The sequence below is a fragment of the Petaurus breviceps genome, unplaced genomic scaffold (assembly GCF_028583685.1).
Source record: "Petaurus breviceps papuanus isolate PSGF00001 unplaced genomic scaffold, PetGlider_PUasm1.0 90062, whole genome shotgun sequence".
NCBI classification, from domain to species: Eukaryota; Metazoa; Chordata; class Mammalia; order Diprotodontia; family Petauridae; genus Petaurus; species Petaurus breviceps.
Genome location: NW_027187171.1, coordinates 964436 through 982303, shown reverse-complemented (window position 1 = coordinate 982303; position 17868 = coordinate 964436). Strand labels below are relative to the sequence as shown.

Here is a 17868-nt window from a genome sequence, read left to right as displayed (position 1 = left end):
TATGTGCATTGTTTCCCAGTTGGCTCGCTTAATTTTTTATTTCTTTGCATAAGTCTTTCCCATGCTCTCTTGAATGCTTCATATGCATTGTTCTTACATCCCATTATATATAGTTACCATATTTAGTCATTCTCCAGTTAATTTACTTAGTGCGCACTGCTTTGCTACCACGAAAAAGCAGTGCTATGACTATACTAATGTATATGGGACCTTTCTTTCTGTCTTTGACCTCCCAGGGATAAAGACCTAACAATGGGACCTCTGTGTCAAGGAATATAGACATGGTAGTTTGTTGTTGTTTTTTTTAAGCAATTGGGGTTAAGTAACTTGCTCAAGTTTACACGGCCAGGTGTTTCTGGGTGGGTGCTAAGTATCTGAGCCCAGATTCGATCCCAGGTCATCCTGACTCTGGGGCCGGTGCTCTTACTCACTGCGCTACCTGGCTGCCCCCATGGTAGTTATTTTTAAGTATAATTCCAAATTATTTTCCAGGATGGTTGGACCAGTTCACAGCTCTAACAGTGTATGGGTGTGCCTGTCTTTCTGTAGCCTAACATTGTAAATTTCTGTCTTTTGATAGTTGTCAATTTAATGGTTGTGAATTGAGACAACAGGGTTGTCTTAATTTTCAATTCTTATTATTAGTAATTTATAGCATTCTTTCATATGGTTGTTAATAGTTTGTAAATCTTTTGAGAACTGCTAGTTAATATCCTTTAACTACTTATCTACTGCCATCTTCTTTACTTTTATTTGTTTGCTCTAAAGACTGTCTTCCTATCTTGCCCAAGTTGGAAGTATTAGGAAATTATCCTGGGCTTCCTAAAGAGCTCTGCCCTGTTCTTGTTTTCTGCCTGAGCCAGTTTCTCTCTCCTTACTAGGTAGCCTACATTCCTTCACCATAATGATGCTGAAGCTAGTGCAGACAGCCATCTGCATAGCCCACTGCAGCTCAGAACTCCCAAGCTCAAAAGATCAGCCAGTCTCAGCCTCCCCTAGCAGGTTGCACAGTGAGGCTTTCAGGTGGCCCCATCACATGATGGGGAAGGTCAGAGAATCACCCCTCAACAGAACATAGCACCAAGCAATGAAGAAAACTTCTAGGGAAAATAGAACCCTAGATATAGAATAGAATAGAACCAAATTGTCAGTGAGAACCCTTGGATGGTTTCCTATGTGGTTTGATCTCTTAGGCCCTGACATGGTATTATTTGCCTGGAATTCCAGTCAAGTGTTTAATTCTTTTGCTGTGGTGGGAAGCATACACACACACACACACACACACACACACACATACACACATGTGCACGTACACACACACACACTTCCAATTGGAATAAACTTTATAGTTTTTTCCTTACAGTTCATCTAAAGTCTTCATGCCAAAGCCAACTTTCTTTTATTTCTTTTGTAAATAATGAGAAGACCTCTTCCAGTTGACTTGGTGCCATCACAGGCATCAGGTTCATTAAATTACTCCTCAGAGATTTAATCTCTCTTTATTTTTTATAATCACATTTGTGTCATGCCTCCTTAAGGTTTACAAAGGGCTTTCCTTACAACACTGTGAGTTAGATTGTATAAGTTTTATTTTCTTTATTCTTCCATATGGAGAAGCTGAGTGAGGTTTTGAGAAGGAAAATGACCTAGCCAAGGCTATGTTGTCAATTAGCAGCAGTCTGGATTAGAATGCAAGTCCTCTTATTCCAAGATCAATACTTTTTCCTTCTGAATGGATAAACCTAGTTTATCTAACTCTTCCACAGTGATCTTATTTTCCCATTCTCTAGTCACCTATAAAGAAATAGAATTTAAAAACAATTGTCAAAGCATCCACTGTGCAGATCATTGTGCTAGTGCTGGGGTATAAAGCCAAAAGCAGTCCAAGAAATTGACTTTATTTTGGGAAGATACAAGTCTAAATAAGTACAAAGTAAATGGATGGTACAAATGACCTGGGGAGGTGGAAGGACTAGGAAACAGAATCTTGGAGGGAGCTAGGAGCTCAAAAGCATAGAGGTAAGGAGGAAAGAGAATTCCAGGTATGAGTAATGGCCAGTGCCAAGGTCTAACGGTAGAACATGAAATGTTGAGTTCTTGGAGGAATGAGAACATAAACAACTGGGAAGATCACGAAACTTTTGGAGAGAAGATGGATACATGAACCTTGAGGGAATTCAAGGATTCTGAAAGGCAGAGAAAACAGAGGGTGAATTCCAGGCCTGGGGGCAGAAAATGGCACGTCAAATTCAAAGAATATTTACAGTAGGGCTGCAATGTAAAGAGAGTGAATGAAGGCAAGTAATAGGAAGTAAGATTGGAAAGGTATATTGAAAGCGGATTGTGGAGAGTCTTAAATGTGAAGTTGAGGAGTCTATTGTATTTTTCAGAGAGGCAATATAGGGAACCACTGAAGGTGCCTTAAGGAAGGTTCTTTTGGCAACTTTCTGGAGGATGCATTGAAGAAGGTAGAGACTGGATTTTGGGAGACCAATTATAGCAGCCTAGGCAAGAAGCAATGGAAGCTTGATCAAAAGTGGTGGCCATGTGAGTGCCGAGATGGGGTTTTACATGAAAGATGTGGAAGAAAAGCCATCCAGATTTGACAGGACAAGATGGAATGGTGGGGGATTGCATAGGATCATCAACTCTGGTAGTTTTCCAGTCAGACTAGTGGAAGGACCTAGACCTCAGGGAAATTGTTTTGGAACACAGAAACAGTAAGAAATTAGGACCATATTTAAGTACTGAGTAGACACTATGTGAATGCATAGACAATGTGTGAAATCAAGGTTGACTCCAAGGATATAAAACTAGGTCACTGGGAAGACTGAAATGACATCAAGAACAAATAAAGAAGTTTGGAAGAAGGGTAGATTTAGCAAAATAAAATAAAACAAAACAAAGATAACATTGTATTCTATTTAGGATATGTAGAGTTGACATGCTGATGGAATGTCCAGATTGAAAATGCTGAAGCAGGCAGTTGGTGATATAGGATTGAGGTATAGGAGAAAGGGGGCAGCTGGGTGGCATTGGGTTGGGAACCAGGAAGACTCATCTTCCTGAGTTCAAATCTAGCCTCAGATACTTACCAGCTATGTGACCTTGAGCAAGTCACTTAACCCTTTTTACCTCAGTTTCCTCATCTGTAAAATGAGCTAGAAAAGAAAATGGCAAACCGTGCTAGCATCTTTATGCAAAAATTTCCAAATGAGGTCATGGAGAGTTGTACACAAATAAAATAACTAACAACACAAGAGAAAGATTAAGACTGAGGTTGACATTGAGAAAGATTGAGAAATGGGAATCACCTACATTAGATATAATTGAACACATGTGGGAGCTGATGGGATTGATTACCAGGGAAGAGTGTAGAGTTACTAAAGAGGGACTGGAACTGAGTCTTTCAGAGGAAGTCTTTCAGGAGATGGATGATGAACTAGTAAAGAAGACTAAAATGAATAGATGGTTCTTGGTTCTTGGAGAACCAAGAAGGAACAGTATATAAGAGGTAGTCAACAGGATGAAGGCTCAGAGAAAGCCAATGGACTTAGAAGTTAAGAGGTCACACGTAGCCCCAGAGAGAACAATTTCAGTAGAGCTGTGGGTTTGGAAAATTGATTTTAGGTGTAGAAACTGGGTGGGTGGTGAGGAGGTAGAGGAAGCCAGAGCAGGCAATTTTGTCTAGCCTCAGTTTTCTCACTAAAATGTACATGCTTTATCACCCTGGGATAAAGAAACTCCTTGAGGGCAGGTCCAGTTCAGTTTCTGTCTTTGTATCTCCAGTGCTTTTTACAATTCTTGGCATATTTTTGTTTGTGTGTTGATTGTATACCAGATTTCACTGGTACAGAGAATTTCCAATGAGGAAATTCTTTTCCCTGATACTAATTGGCTCTGCTTTGCAGCTGTTAAAGTTCATTACTTGGTTGGTCAGGATGGCCAGGATGTACTAGAGTTGGAACTCAGCTTGGATCTTCCTGACTCAGAGGATGATTTCAGTGTTCTAGACAACCTCAGCTCTGGCACATTGTAATGGGTGAATTGAATCAAGGTGAGGTCGTCTGCTGAAAGTGAAAGGTGTGAAGTCCTGTGATAATCATTCACAGAACAACTTGGGTGTGTGTGACAGAATCAGTCAGGAAAGAATTAAAGTTTTGCTATAAAAGAGATTAGCTCAGGTAACACAAATTCACATTGGACTTGTTTGGCAAAGTGGCGCCGCCTCCAGTGGCATTCAGGAGAACTGGAGTAGAAAGGGTGAGAGGAGGTAGATGGCGGGAGTGGCCCAGGGTTGAAGGATCACTGGGTATGAATGATAGTAGTATAAGGGGTCAAGTGACTCAAGGGTGAAAGACAAATATATCACTTATTTTGATACATACATATATAATAAGTTATACATACACACATATATGTATATGGTTTGCAAAGAACTTTGTCTCTCATTTATTCTTTAAAACAATCCTGTGAAGTAGGTGCTATAGTACCTGATTTATGAAGGAGGAAACTGAGACTCTGAGAAATTGGTTTACTTATCCAGTAAGTTAATAGATTTCCAGGGCAGAACTCATATCAAGTTGGGTATTGCAGATTTCAAGTCCAGCACTCTGTCCACTATACCATGCTATCTTATTAACACTAGTTAGTCAAGACTATGATTGAGGCAGGGGAGGATGAAATGGGAGAATAGAGGTATGGAGGAACAGAGGATCACTGAAAAGCTGAAGAATAGTATTAGGGAGTAAGAGGGACAGAGGAAGTGATAAAGGATAGGAAGTTATGATTACAAAGATTTTTTTTTTGGCCTTTTGGAGGGCAATTGGGGTTAAGTAACTTGCCCAAGGTTACATGGCTAGTTTTTTTGTGTGGGTGTTAAGTGTCTGAGGCAGGAACCGAACTCGGGTCCTCCTGACTCCAGGAGGCACTTTACTCACTGCGCCACCTAGCCACCCCAATTACAAAGATGTTCAAAGTTTGAAATCCTATGTACAGTGATCGTTGTGGATGGATGGATGGTTAAAGTAGAACAAAGTAGCTCGTGGAAGTTGAGGTTGATGAATTGGGAGGCTAGGATGTTCAAAGAGGCCTCACTGCAGTATTGAAATCTCAAAGGATGAGGTTGAAATCCCCACAGTTGGAGTGGAGAGAGATGGCGAGCCATTCATTGGGAGAGGCAGGTGCTCCCCCAGCACAAAACATGGAAAGGGTCTGAAATAAAGAGTCTTAAGATGAAGGGGAGTTTGTTAACAATAGAACAAAGATTTCAAAGGGCACAATAGACAGAAAGGGCAGAGAGAATGGACTGAAGGCAAGGCAGGATTGAGGCGATAAAAGCCGGGTAAAGCTTGTCTTATCAGGACGGCAATCAGTGAATGGAGAAAGGACCCTTACACCCTGTGACAGACTGGGGAAATCACTAGAATAAAGGTGCTGGTCATTAGCTTTCATAGTTTCCCTCCCCAAATAGTGGGAACGGGGATATAGCTAGCGGGAAGAGGAGGCAGGGTGTTCTGGTTAAGGTCCTATGGTAACATCTGATGTAATCAGATCCTGACAGGGCTGACTCACACTCAACTTCAGTTCTTTAACCTCATCCCGAGAGGGCTGAATAAAGCCCCCTCCACAATCTCCCAACAAAGCAAGCAGTCCGCTTTGGCTTGGAGGCTTGGCTCACAGACAGGCACTCCATTTTGTGCAGGCCCTCAATTGCCTCTGACTCCAAGGCAAAGTGATGAAACAAATTCTAGGTCAGGAGTACTTAACTATTTTTGTTTCCTGGATGGCTTTGGCAGTCTATAGAAACTTAATAGATCTCTTCTCGGGATGTTTTTAAATGAATACAATATAATAGAGAAGATTATAAAGGAATCTAACTATATTGAATTAGTTATCAAAATATGTATTTTATTTATTTTTAAGCTTTCCCCCCCCCCCAGTTACATATAAAACATTTTTTGACATTTGTTTTTAAAACTTTAAGTTCCAAATTTTCTCCCTTCCTCCCTTCCCACCCCCTCACTGAGAAGGCAAGCAATTCCATATAGGTTATACATGTATAGTCATGTAAAACATTCATAATAGTCATGTTGTGTGACAAGAAAAATAAAGTAAAAAAGTATGCTTCAATTTCTAAATAAAGTAAATAAAATATGCTTCAATATGCATTCAGAACATCAGTTCTTTCTCTGGGAATGGATAGCATTTTTCATCATAAGTCCTTCAGAGTTGTCTTGGATCATTTGCTGAGAATAGCTAAGTCATTCATGGCTGATCATCTTACAATATTGCTGTTACTTTATACACAGTACATTTCATTTTGCATCAGCTCATGCAAGTCTTTTCAGGTTTTTCTGAGAGCATCCTGCTCATCATTTCTTATAATATGAAAGTATTCCATCATAATCACATGCCACAACTTGTTCAGCCATTCCCCTTGATGGACATCCCCTCAACTTCTAATTATTTATCCCCAGAAAAGAGCTGCTATATTTTTTGTACATACAAGTCCTTTTCCTTTTTGTTGTTTATCTCTTTTGGGATACAGACCTAGTATTGCTAGGTCAAAGGGTATACATGGTTTTATAACCCTTTGGGCATAGTTCCCAATTGTTCTACGGAATGGTTGAATCAATTCACAACTCCACTAACAGTGCATTAAAGTCTCATTTTCTTTCCCCAAGATTTATCCAACATTTGTCATTTACCTTTTCTGTCCTATTAGTCAATCTAATAGGTATGAAGCAATACTTCGGAATTGTTTTAATTTATATTTCTCCATTCAATCGTGAGTTAGAGTATTTATTTATATGGCTATAGATAGGTTTGATTACTTCATCTGAAAACTAATCATATTTTTTGATCATTTATCAATCGAGGAATGGCTCTAATTTTTATAAATTTAACTCAGTTCTTTGTTTGAGAAATGAGGACTTTATCAGAGAAACCTGCTTCAAAATTTTTTTCAGTTACTATTGCTTCCCTCCATCCTATGCCCCACCCCTGTTTATTCTATTTTTTCTCTCCTTTTGCCCTATTCCTCCTCAAAAGTGTTTTGCTTCTGACTACCCCCTCCCCCATCTTTCTCTCATCCCCTTCCCCTCTGAGTAGGGTAAGATAAATTTCCATATGTTATTCCCTCTTTGAGCCAATTCTGATGAGTAAGGTTCACTCACTCCCCCTCACCTCTTCCCTCTTTTCTTCCACCCCAAAAGCTTTTTCTTGCCCCTTTTATATAATTTACCCCCATTCTACCTCTCCCTTTCTCATTTTCCCAGTACATTCCTCTCTTACCCCTTAACTTTATTTTTTAGATATCATCCCTTCATGTTCAGCTCACAACTGTGCCCTCTGTCTATATATGTTCCTTCTAACTACCCTAATAATAAGAAAAGTTATGAATTACAAATATCATCTTCCCCTGTAGGAATGTAGTTTAAACTTATTAAGTCCCATATGATTTCTCTTTCCTGTTTAATCTTTCTATATTTCTCTTGAATGTTATATTTGACAGTCAAATTTTCTATTCAGCTCTGGTCTTTTCATCAAGAATGCTCATGTCATTGAATATTCATTTTTCCCCCTGAAAGATTATACTCAGTTTTACTTGGAAGGTGACTCTTGGTTGTCATTCTAGCTCCTTTGCCCTCTGGAATACCACATTACAAGTCCTCCAGTCCTTTAATGTAGAAGCTGCTAAATCTTGTGTTATTCTGAATGTGGCTCCACCATACCTGTTTTTTTTTTCTTTCTGGTTGCTGGCAGTTTTCATTTTGGGAACTCTTTTAGGAGGTGATTGGTGGATTCTTTCAATTTCTATTTTATCTTCTGGTTCTAGAATATCAGGGAAATTTTCCTTGATAATTTCTTGAAAGATGTTGTCTGGGCTCTTTTTTTAATCATGGCTTTCAGGTAGTTCCATAATTTTTACATTATCTTTCCTGGATCTATTTTCCAGGTCAAGTTGTTTTTCCAATGAGATATTTCACATTGTCTTCTACCTTTTGGTTTCATTTTATTGTTTCTTGATTTCTCATAATGTCATTAGCTTCTATTTGCTCCATTGTAATTTTCAAGGAATTATTTTCTTCAGTAAAGTATTTGGGCCTTCTTTTCCCCTTGGTAAGTTCTGCTTTTAAAGGTATTCTCCTCATTGACTTCTTGGACCTTGTTTACCATTGACCTAATCTGTTTTTTAAGATGTTATTTTCTTCAGTATTTTTTGCGTCTTTTACCAAGCTGTTGACTTGTTTTTCATGATTTTTTTATATCATTCTCATTTCTCTTCCCAATTTTTCCTCTATCTTTCTTACTTGATTTTCAAAATCCTTTCTGAGCTCTTCCATTTCCTGAGACCAACTCATGTTTTCTTTGGAGTTTTTGGATGTGGGAGCTTTGATTTTGTTGTCTTCTTCTTAGTGTATGTTTTGATCTTTCTTGTTACCATAGAAACTTTCAATAGTCAGAATTTTTTCTGTTGTTTGCTTATTTTTCCAGCTTATTAGTTGCCTTTTAAATCTTTGTTAAAGTAGGGCTCTGCTTCCAGCGTGGAGGGCACACTGTCCCAAGTTTCAGGGGGTTTGTGCAGCTGTTTTCAGAGATATTTCTAGAAACCTGTCAGTTTTCAATCCTTCCAAGGTAGTATATTAAGAATAATACCTCTTAGTATACTAAGAGGAGTATATTACTCTCCAGACCTGTGCTCTGGTCTATGAGAGATGACAAAAATTCTTTTCTGCCCTGGAACTATGAGGAGGGTCCCCCCATCACTGTGGCTGCGAGCTCTGTTATGCAAGTGTTCCTCCTGACCCTGGGATTGCCACTGAAGACCTGGATCTGATTATGGGCAAAGCAAGAGTCCTGCCTCAGTGCTAGCAAAAAGACCCCTGTAATCTCCTTCTGATAGCTGTTTGACCCCCTTATAATCTGGGGGCTGAGAGCACCTGAAGCAGTTATTGCCACTGCTGATTCAGTCACTCCCAAGACCTGCTCCTGGTTTGCTGGGGCCAGGGCTGTGCTGGCATGGCCTTCACTGGACTGTGCTCCACTCTCACCCAGATGCCACAGACCTTTTCTGCCAACCTTTCAAGTTGTCCTGGACTGGAAATTTTTTTCACTCCATCTTTTTGTGGATTCTGCTGCTCTAGAATTTGTTGTCATTTTTAAAAGGTATTTGGAGAGGTCTGGGGGAGGGCCCAGGCGAGTCCCTACCTTTATTATGCCATCTTGGCTTGCACCCCTCATATGTATTTTAAAAACAAGTTCTTGGCCCCAGGTTAAGAACCCCTCTTCTAGTCTGCTTTCTTATTTTACCCTTGTTGGATTATTTCCTTGAACTTTCTCCTGAATCCTTTCTCAAGTCACAACATTTTTGGGGGAGTGGGGGAGTGTGGATATATTTAAACAGACAGGATTCTGGTCAGGCCTGCACAATAGGGAAGATTATTTCATATTATTTCATCCTATATTATGAATAGGTGTGCTTCACATTAGGAAATGTAGCAAATCACACTTTTGTCAAAGGACTATTAAAGTAAACAATCTTCCCATTGATTTACATTATCATTTCAGAGAGGCAATCACCTGACTTACCATCAGTTCTTCATGTCCTGGGGCTTTACAAAGTAGCGAATAACAACAAAACATTTAAATGTGAAATATTCTAGTGTGCCCTAAGCTGCAGCCATGTGGCACAGTAGATAGAATGTGAGATCCAGAGTCAGGAAGATCTGAGTTCAAATCCATCCTCAGGCACTTACTAGCTGTGTGACCCAGGGCAAGTCACTTAACTTTTTGCCTCAGTTTCCTCATCGGTAAAGTGAGCTGAAGGAGGAAATGGCAAACCACACCAGTATCATTGCTAAGAAAATTCAAATGGGGTTACACAGAGTGGGACTTGACTTAAAAAAATGAACCCCAAGAAGCCCTGTGCTGGGGTGGATCCATTTGCAAAACAAAACCATTAATTCTAGAAGTGTGTGTTTGTAGGAATATACATAGTTCAACCCTTTTATTTTTCTAGTAATTAAATCAACAACCATTAATTAATTAAGGAGTGATAGCCTATGCTAGGTATTGGAAGATATATATATAAGAATAACATCTTGTATGCTTGGGTTATATCATGTGTGTTTCTATGAATCTGGGGCATGATAGGGCATGGAACCAGTTTTGTTATTTCACTTGGTATAAGAAACTCATTGGTGAAAAAACTCCCATCTTATCAAAGTAGATCATACCTGCCCGAGTTGCCTAGAGCACTGAAAAGTGAAGTGATCTGTCCAGTTACACAGCCAATGTGTGTCAGAAGTGAGCCTTGAACCCCTTGCTCTGAGGCTGGCTTTCTGTATAGTACACTATGCAGCTCCTAAAGTGGGCTATATTATTTATTATAGTATTGTATTGACTTTAAAAATTAAAATACTAAGTTCTATATAAACTTACTCAACCTCTATACACAAGGTACTGTAAATGACTAATTCAGTCACTTTATTAAATATTATGCTTCTTGGATCCCTTCCCCCCACTGCTCCTTATCAGAATTAGTAACTGAAGTTAAATTCCAAGAAAGAATTGGGATTTTTGTGAAACGGCTGCTATAATGGAAAAATGTGCCAGGCTTTGTAGTTAGAGGACCTATGTTTCCATCTGTGCACTTCCACTTGCTAGATGTAGGATCTAGGACAAATCATTTGATGTTTCCAAGCCTCATTCCCTTTCATCTGTAAAATGGGGATAAGAATTACATTGATTGCCTCAGTGTTGTGAGGAAAAACTATGATCAGTTATGAAAAGTGATATTAAAACAAATGTAAGTTATTGCAATTAGATTTATTTTTTCAAACTGGCTTTGTAAGTTAGTTTCTCACTTAAACCTTCACACACTAAGGAAAAATAAAGGCCTCTTGTTCCCACATCAAGGAACTTCTAGTTCCTCAGTCAGAATTACTACTGGAATTGGCTCTCAGAAGGCTCACATCAGGAAACCTATGGTGGCAAAGGAACAGTGTTAAATATCATACTTGCTCAAATTCTTTTGAGCTTATTAATCAATCAATAAGAATTTAAGTGCTTCAGGGGCAGCTATGTGGCATAGTGAATAGAGCACCAGCCCTGAAGTCAGGAGGACCTGATTTCAAATTCAGTCTCAAGATGCTTGACACACTTACTAGATGTGTGACCTTGGGCAAATCACTTAACCCCAATTACCTTGCCTTTCTCCCTCAAAAAAAAAAAAAAAAAACCCAAGAATTTAAGTGCTTCCTACTATGTTTGGCACCAGGGATACCAGTACAATTTTGAGGGACAATTTCATAAGAATTCAAATTCATCTCTTGAGCAGGAATCTCAACAAAAATAAGAAATTTCATATTTTTAAACAATATAAATGGCATAAAGTAAATCACATCCTTGGCGGTCAGTTTCAGTTAACAGTTTTATTAATGGGTGCTCGAGTGATTTAATTCAGGAAACTTAGGGTTCTCATATCACATAGCAATTATTAAACAACTCCAATGAACTAGTTACACTATCACATTTTATATCTTGTATACTCAAACTGTCATCTTTGAATTGATTTAATTTTTGTCTTCCTTTCCTCAAGTGCCAGTAGGCTCTTAATAAACGCTGATTGATTTTAATTCAAGCAAACATGGTGGGCATCTCACATATAGGATATTTTCTTTTCTTTTTTAAAGCAATTGGGGTTAAGTAACTTGCTCAAGGTTACACGCCCAGTTATTTTTGTGTGTGGTGCTGAGTGTCTGAGCCCGGGATTCGATCTCCAGGTCATCCCAACACTGGAGCCGGTGCTCTTACTTGCTGTGCTACCTGGCTGCCCCGTAGGATATTTTCTAAGGAGGATGCCTGTGGAAAACAAGTGATGAAACACTTCCTTCTCCACGCCCCCCCCCCCCCTTCCCTTACATAATGTCAAATAGTGTCTCCAGCATTTTCTCTGCATTGGTTGTTTTTCTTGACTTTTCCTTTGTTTCAAGGGGGGACTTCAGGGCTGGGGAGGAGGAGGGTAAGAAGTAAGGATGGAATGAATCAGGGAATTATTATGGGATAAAAACAAAAGGCAACACCCAAACAAAAGAGGTAGATGGCTATATCCCAGGCCTCCCCCAAACTAGTGGAGGGCATGGAAAATTATTCCCAACAAGCTCACACTTGGTATATACTGAGCTCAAGTTGGATATTTTATGGGTGACAAGTGAGAAAAGGCATTTTATCTTCAAAACCTATAGCTCCCAAATGGCTTTCATTTAGGTTTCGTTTCTCCCACTGGACCCACCTTCTTCAGACCAAGTGACTAAGATTCAAACAGTAGTCATTTATAGAAACACAACACAGGCTTTGGTTTTAATGAGAAAATAATTATATACTTGCATTGTATATCTCACAGTCACTATAAAACAGAAGCAGAATAATTACATTTAAGAAGTTAACATACACAGAAAGCCAGGTATACAGTATGATTGACAGGTCATAATGAACCACTCATGGCTTTTAAAAGTTTTTTTTTTTCTTTTTAATGTAATATGAATCAAGAGTAAAACAAAAATCAAAGTTTGGCAGCTCAATGAATAATAGCTCAGGAAATTAGTGTTGTAACCAAAACTGACTCTAATGCTAAAGCTATTTTTTCCTCCAATGCAATTTCTTTACATTTTTCCTTTAGCTGGAGAAAGGTTTTATTTTTCAATGGAGATAGCATTAACTCTGTAATAGTATTCCTTCTTTGAATTTCATATATGTGTGTTCATATGGATACATACATGTATGTATAAATACATACATTCTATATATATACTACATATATATGGACACCTATGTGGTACATGCGAGTGATACTGACAAGGAAACTGCATAGCTTGTTCCAAGGGGCACACAGCCTACTATGCCTCCTGCTGTGAACAGGACCCTGCTTCTGCTCCTGTAATTTCTGGCTGAAAAACCAGAGGTGAGAAGGCGAGAGTTAGCTTGTCACATCAGCAACTGAAATGATGGGCCACTGGAGGATTGGGTATTTAAGTGACTTGTTTAGGGTCACACGAGTCATTGTGTGAGGCAGGATTCAAACGGTTCTTAGATTCCAGTCAGGGTTCTTTCCACTGTGTGCTTAGAGGGAGAGGGAAAGACAGCCTGGATTTCATCAATACAAATATTCTACCTACTTGAATATTTCTCTGTGGGTATTTAGGAAGAGGGCAGAGTTTAGGATGGGGCAAGGAAAGTAAGCAGGACTTAGTCTTTATCTTTCCCAGTGACCAGATCCCCTCTGGGATTCTCACTGATGAAGCCTGGTCTGGAGCTGTGCTCAAGGATGCTTGCTTAAAAAATGAATAAGCATTATGGAAAATCCAGATGCTGTAAGGGAATTCTAATTTGCAGTCTTCCCATAGAGGATGTTTTTTAGGTGAAGAATGAGAACAAATGGCCAGAGAGGCAGCATCTTAGAGCAGAATAAATGAGGAATCAGGAACTTAAAATTCAAATCTATGAACCTTTTTGGTGGGACTCTGGGCAAGCCAGTTTAGCCTCAGCTTTCTAATCCATCGAAGGAATGCTTTATCCTACATGACCTCCAAGTTTCCTTTTAGCTATGAAATTCTTTGTGGCCCTCGGAACAAGTGTCTTCTGCTAAAGGGTTCCAGTCTGTTAACACAAATCTAGGTGTATTAAATCTGTTTGGAAGTTATCCTTCTACCTGTACATTTTCTCAAAAGTAGTCTTAATGTGTGCACAAGTTCTTTGTAAAAAAAAATTCAAGTCAAGCTCAAGCCATTCTTAAAAATATCCAATAGGTGCCTAATTGCTCCACTTTGGAATTGTCTATTGGTTTCTACGGACAATGTAGGACTCAAAGAGATTTGCCTTTATTACTTATAGAAAACAACAGAATTCACAGGTCCAGATACATTAGGTTAACAGCAGGTGCAATTTTTGGTTCACATTTCTGAAAACTGGCTTCAGACAGACAGCTCTTTGGCAGTCCACTATTTCTATCCCCTTTGCTAATACCATTTTTGCTTACAGTCCCTGTGTGCCCCCCCCACGCCCCCCAAGTCAACACTTATATTATCTACTAAAAAACAAAACCCAAGAATGATGCATTGTGGAATTTACCATATACTTTAGGTGGAAATTGCTTCCTGCATAACATGTGGCCCACCAAAGGATTTTGGATGGCCCTCAAAAAATGTAGGATTGCCACTGTGCACTCCTGTTTGTCACATGACCCACAGCAACCAAGCGTCCTCATTTGTCTGTAGTCTAACATATCTGCTGCCCAAAGGAGTTCACAAGTTGTGCAGATCTGTGTTAGAGCAACAACGATCTTTCCATGTGACATACCAGGAACAAAGGAGAAGTGAATTTAGTGAGAATAAGTTTAATTATTGCCTTAAAAAAAATACTAGTTATGAAGAAAAGGAAGCAGGTTATTGTTTCCTCATTGTCATATTAAAAAAAATTATCACCCAGATATTATGGCACCCAATTGTAGAATATTATCATTATATTGCTTTAAATGAAATAAAATGCAAAACCAGCATCCTCTAGTCTACCTATGAATACAATGCACAAGAATAAATACCACAATCCTTTTTCTAAATATCAATTTACAAAACTGCCTGAAAACATTGCAACTGGGCCTCATGCAAATATCATGTTGGGTCAATTTAATATTACAAATACTGCCTCAACTCAGTGCCTTTATATCCCTTTTCATAAAAAAGAAATTCTCAATCACTCCAGTAGCTAGCAAACAGCTCTGGAAAAAAATTTTTTACAATCCTAACCCAAGGTCATTCTGGAATTTCAACACACACAAACCTGCACATACATTTTATAAATGCGCACATGCACACACACTCTTTCTCTCTTTTTTTAGATATTGTGGCTGACTCCAATCCTTCCAAGTCCTATTTTTATTTGTTTCCATATATCATTCTGAAAAACACTGGCTGAACAGCAAAAAACCACCTCCTTCCCTCTCCTCCCACTTTTCTCTACTTCTGGGACCTCTCCAATTTTTCACTTCCTGGAAATCCAAAAATTTTCATTTCTCACACTCTCTTCAAGGTCTGCTTTATCATTACAAAATATAGTTATAAACACTGCTATTTTCTTCTTGTTTAATACATCTAAGTCAAAATGTGCCCTTCTTTGTTTTCAATTATTGCCACTCTAAAAAGTATAATTATTCTCCCACCCCTGGACTTTCTGAATCATTTGTTCAATGTGTAAAGACTGTACATAAGCACGGCCCCCTTCTCATCATAAAAATACTTGTCCACTAAATACAGATTTTTATATTAAGAAACACAATTATGTAAATACGTTCTCAGGAACTGGAGACCAGTCAATATTACAAGCAGACAGCATCCTAAAGCTAAAATAATTCATTTGTGTTGGCTCCCCTCCCTGCCATTCTTCAACCTCCTAGTCTAAGAGATTGTGTTTTTAATAGGAAGAAGTATTTTATTAAGTATACTGATTGTAAAATATGGATTGTACACTTTGCAGTGATAGCTCCTGATTTTAAAGAGTTAAATTAAGAGAAAGAGAGTAACTTTACCTCTCCCTTGAAAAATTCTTAAAAAAAAAAACAAACAAAAAAAACCAAAACCATCCTATTTATGGCTATTGAGTAACAGGTGATCGTGATGTTCCTAGCACAGCATGGGGAATGGGGACAATGAAACTGTAGGGGAATGCAAAGGAATACTATGTGCCCTCCTAAACTGCTCCTGCACAAGATGTGCTCTTTTGATAGAGCCCACCATGGACTGCTTCCTCTTTCTTTTAGCACAAAGCTAGACAGGGAGTCCCGTGAGAAGGAAGCATATTGATTTGTTCAGGTTTTCACTATTTGTAATTGCTTTGACCTTCAATGGTTACTTGCTGTAGGCACCACAGCTGCTACTGTTCTTATTGATGGTGGCGATATCCTCCGTTCGGACAGACCCAATAAGCCACAGGAATCCTCTCTTGCTCTCTCTTCCCCTTGGGGTATGCTGAGAGTTCAATAGATGAGTCCATTTTGTTTTAAGTTTCCTCCTAAAGATGTACAAAGGTTACTTTCTTTTCTCTCTTTTTTTGGTTTCTTGTCGTTCCATGCACCAAACGAATTTGGGTGAGAAATGTCTATTCATCCTCCTCCCCCTCCTCCCGATTGGCATAGATTCCTGCTTCCCAGCGCAGGGCGAGTGCACTCTTTCGGCGATTCACCCGGGTTGCCTCAAGGACCTAAAAGAAAGGGAGGGAAACCAGATTTTTGTGATCAAGGGTTCCACAGAGACATCACCCCATCCACTCAACATTTTCCCTTTCTCCCTCCCTTAAGTTTGGTCTGAAATCTTGTGTCAACAGCAGCACCACGGAGGCCAAATGACAGGCTGAATGACAACAGGGACTTTTTTCAGGAGATACCAGTGGAAGATGAGAAGACCTAATATTGTTTGGGGCACTGTGAGGGGTCAATGTACTCAATACACAGCATACAACAGTGGACTGTGATGGCATACACTTTAAGTACAAGGAAATACTTATTCCCTTGCAGTCTGGCATCACAGAAAATCGATAGCCATTTTGGTGAAATATTCTGAAGACTTACTTGAATTCAGTTTTAACCTTTATCATGTTATGGACAGGCAGTGTGGCATAGTGCACTGAGAGGTGGCCTTGACACTCGTCAACTCCTGGAACATATGCTGACTGTAAGACTCTGGGCAAGTCACTTACTTTCTCCATTCCCTAGACAACTCTTTTAAGACTAGCCACCTGTGGGTGGCTAGGTGGTACAGTGAGTAAGAGCACTGGCCCTGGAGGTGGGAGAACCTGGGACTGGTTCCGGCCTCAGATACTTAACACCCACACAAAAAAACTGGCTGTGTAACCTTGAGCAAGTTACTTAACCCCAACTGCTTTATATAAAAAAAAAAAAAAGACTAGCCACCTGCATGGGTAGGGGGAGTTTCCTCACCTGGGAGTTCCCAAAAACCAATGAAATCACAGGCCCAGGTTTCATCTCTACCCTGTTATCTAGATGATGATAAAAGCACATTTTTGAATGTCATAAATATGACACCATTCTTCTTATGAAGAAGCTTTGGGCTTCTTCCTAAACAAGAAGGTGGATACTTATAAGCGAGTGGACAAGTCTGAATTAAACCAACAGGGAGAGTGTTACAGGCAAAATCCATCAATATCTGTGAAGCCCAGAAGTTGTCTCTGACAGCACCAGAGAATAAAATATGTACATACCTGAATAAAGCCAGGTACCTTAAAGAAGCTGAATGAATGATAAGAAGCCAAGCTGGTGACCCACTATTTTATTTTCTAACTTGGGAGGAAAAAGAAGAAGGGAGAAAGAACTAGTTGCTTCAGGGAAAATGATTAGTCATGAAGAGGAAAGACACTAAGTATTAGCCCAGTCCCAACATCTGTCACCCAAAGTCCAAGAAAAGAAACTTCAGGTTAATCGAAGAAAAAAAAATAAAGAAAAATACAAGACAAGCAAAAAGAAGCATTCAAGGCAAGAGAGTAAAAGAAAACATAAGCAGCCAAATGTAATTTCAGGCCAGTAAAGCAATGAGAGCATTTCAATTAGTAATTATACACACGCAAATTTGCATTTGGTGCCACAGCCATTTTCACACCTGAAATAATAACAGCTGGTGTTTATACAGCTCTTTAAAGTTTCTTAGGCATTTTCTATGTAGTATCTCTTTTGATCCTCACAACACCCCTGTGAGGTAGGTGCTATTGTTTACCCCCCTTTTATAGACGAGAGATACTGGGGCCACTAGTCAGGTGGCTGCCCTGACTGAGCATCTCTCTAGTAGGTCAGAATGAGCT

The 17868-nt window shown here is 39.2% G+C and overlaps 1 protein-coding gene and 1 long non-coding RNA gene across 13 annotated transcripts in view; one reads left to right on the top strand and one right to left on the bottom strand.

Moving 5' to 3' along the window:
- LOC138176652 (uncharacterized) overlaps positions 1 to 17868 on the top strand; it is a 57020-nt gene that overhangs the window by 16081 nt on the left and 23071 nt on the right. The gene's annotated exons all lie outside the window — the stretch shown is intronic.
- PALM2AKAP2 (PALM2 and AKAP2 fusion) overlaps positions 12338 to 17868 on the bottom strand; it is a 577025-nt gene continuing 571494 nt past the window's right edge. For all 12 annotated transcript variants that reach the window (XM_069107443.1, XM_069107433.1, XM_069107435.1 and 9 more), the window contains one exon: positions 12338 to 16257. In XM_069107443.1, coding sequence (XP_068963544.1) covers positions 16156 to 16257 — 102 coding nt within the window. In that variant the 3' untranslated portion in view covers positions 12338 to 16155. The remainder of the gene's footprint in view (positions 16258 to 17868) is intronic.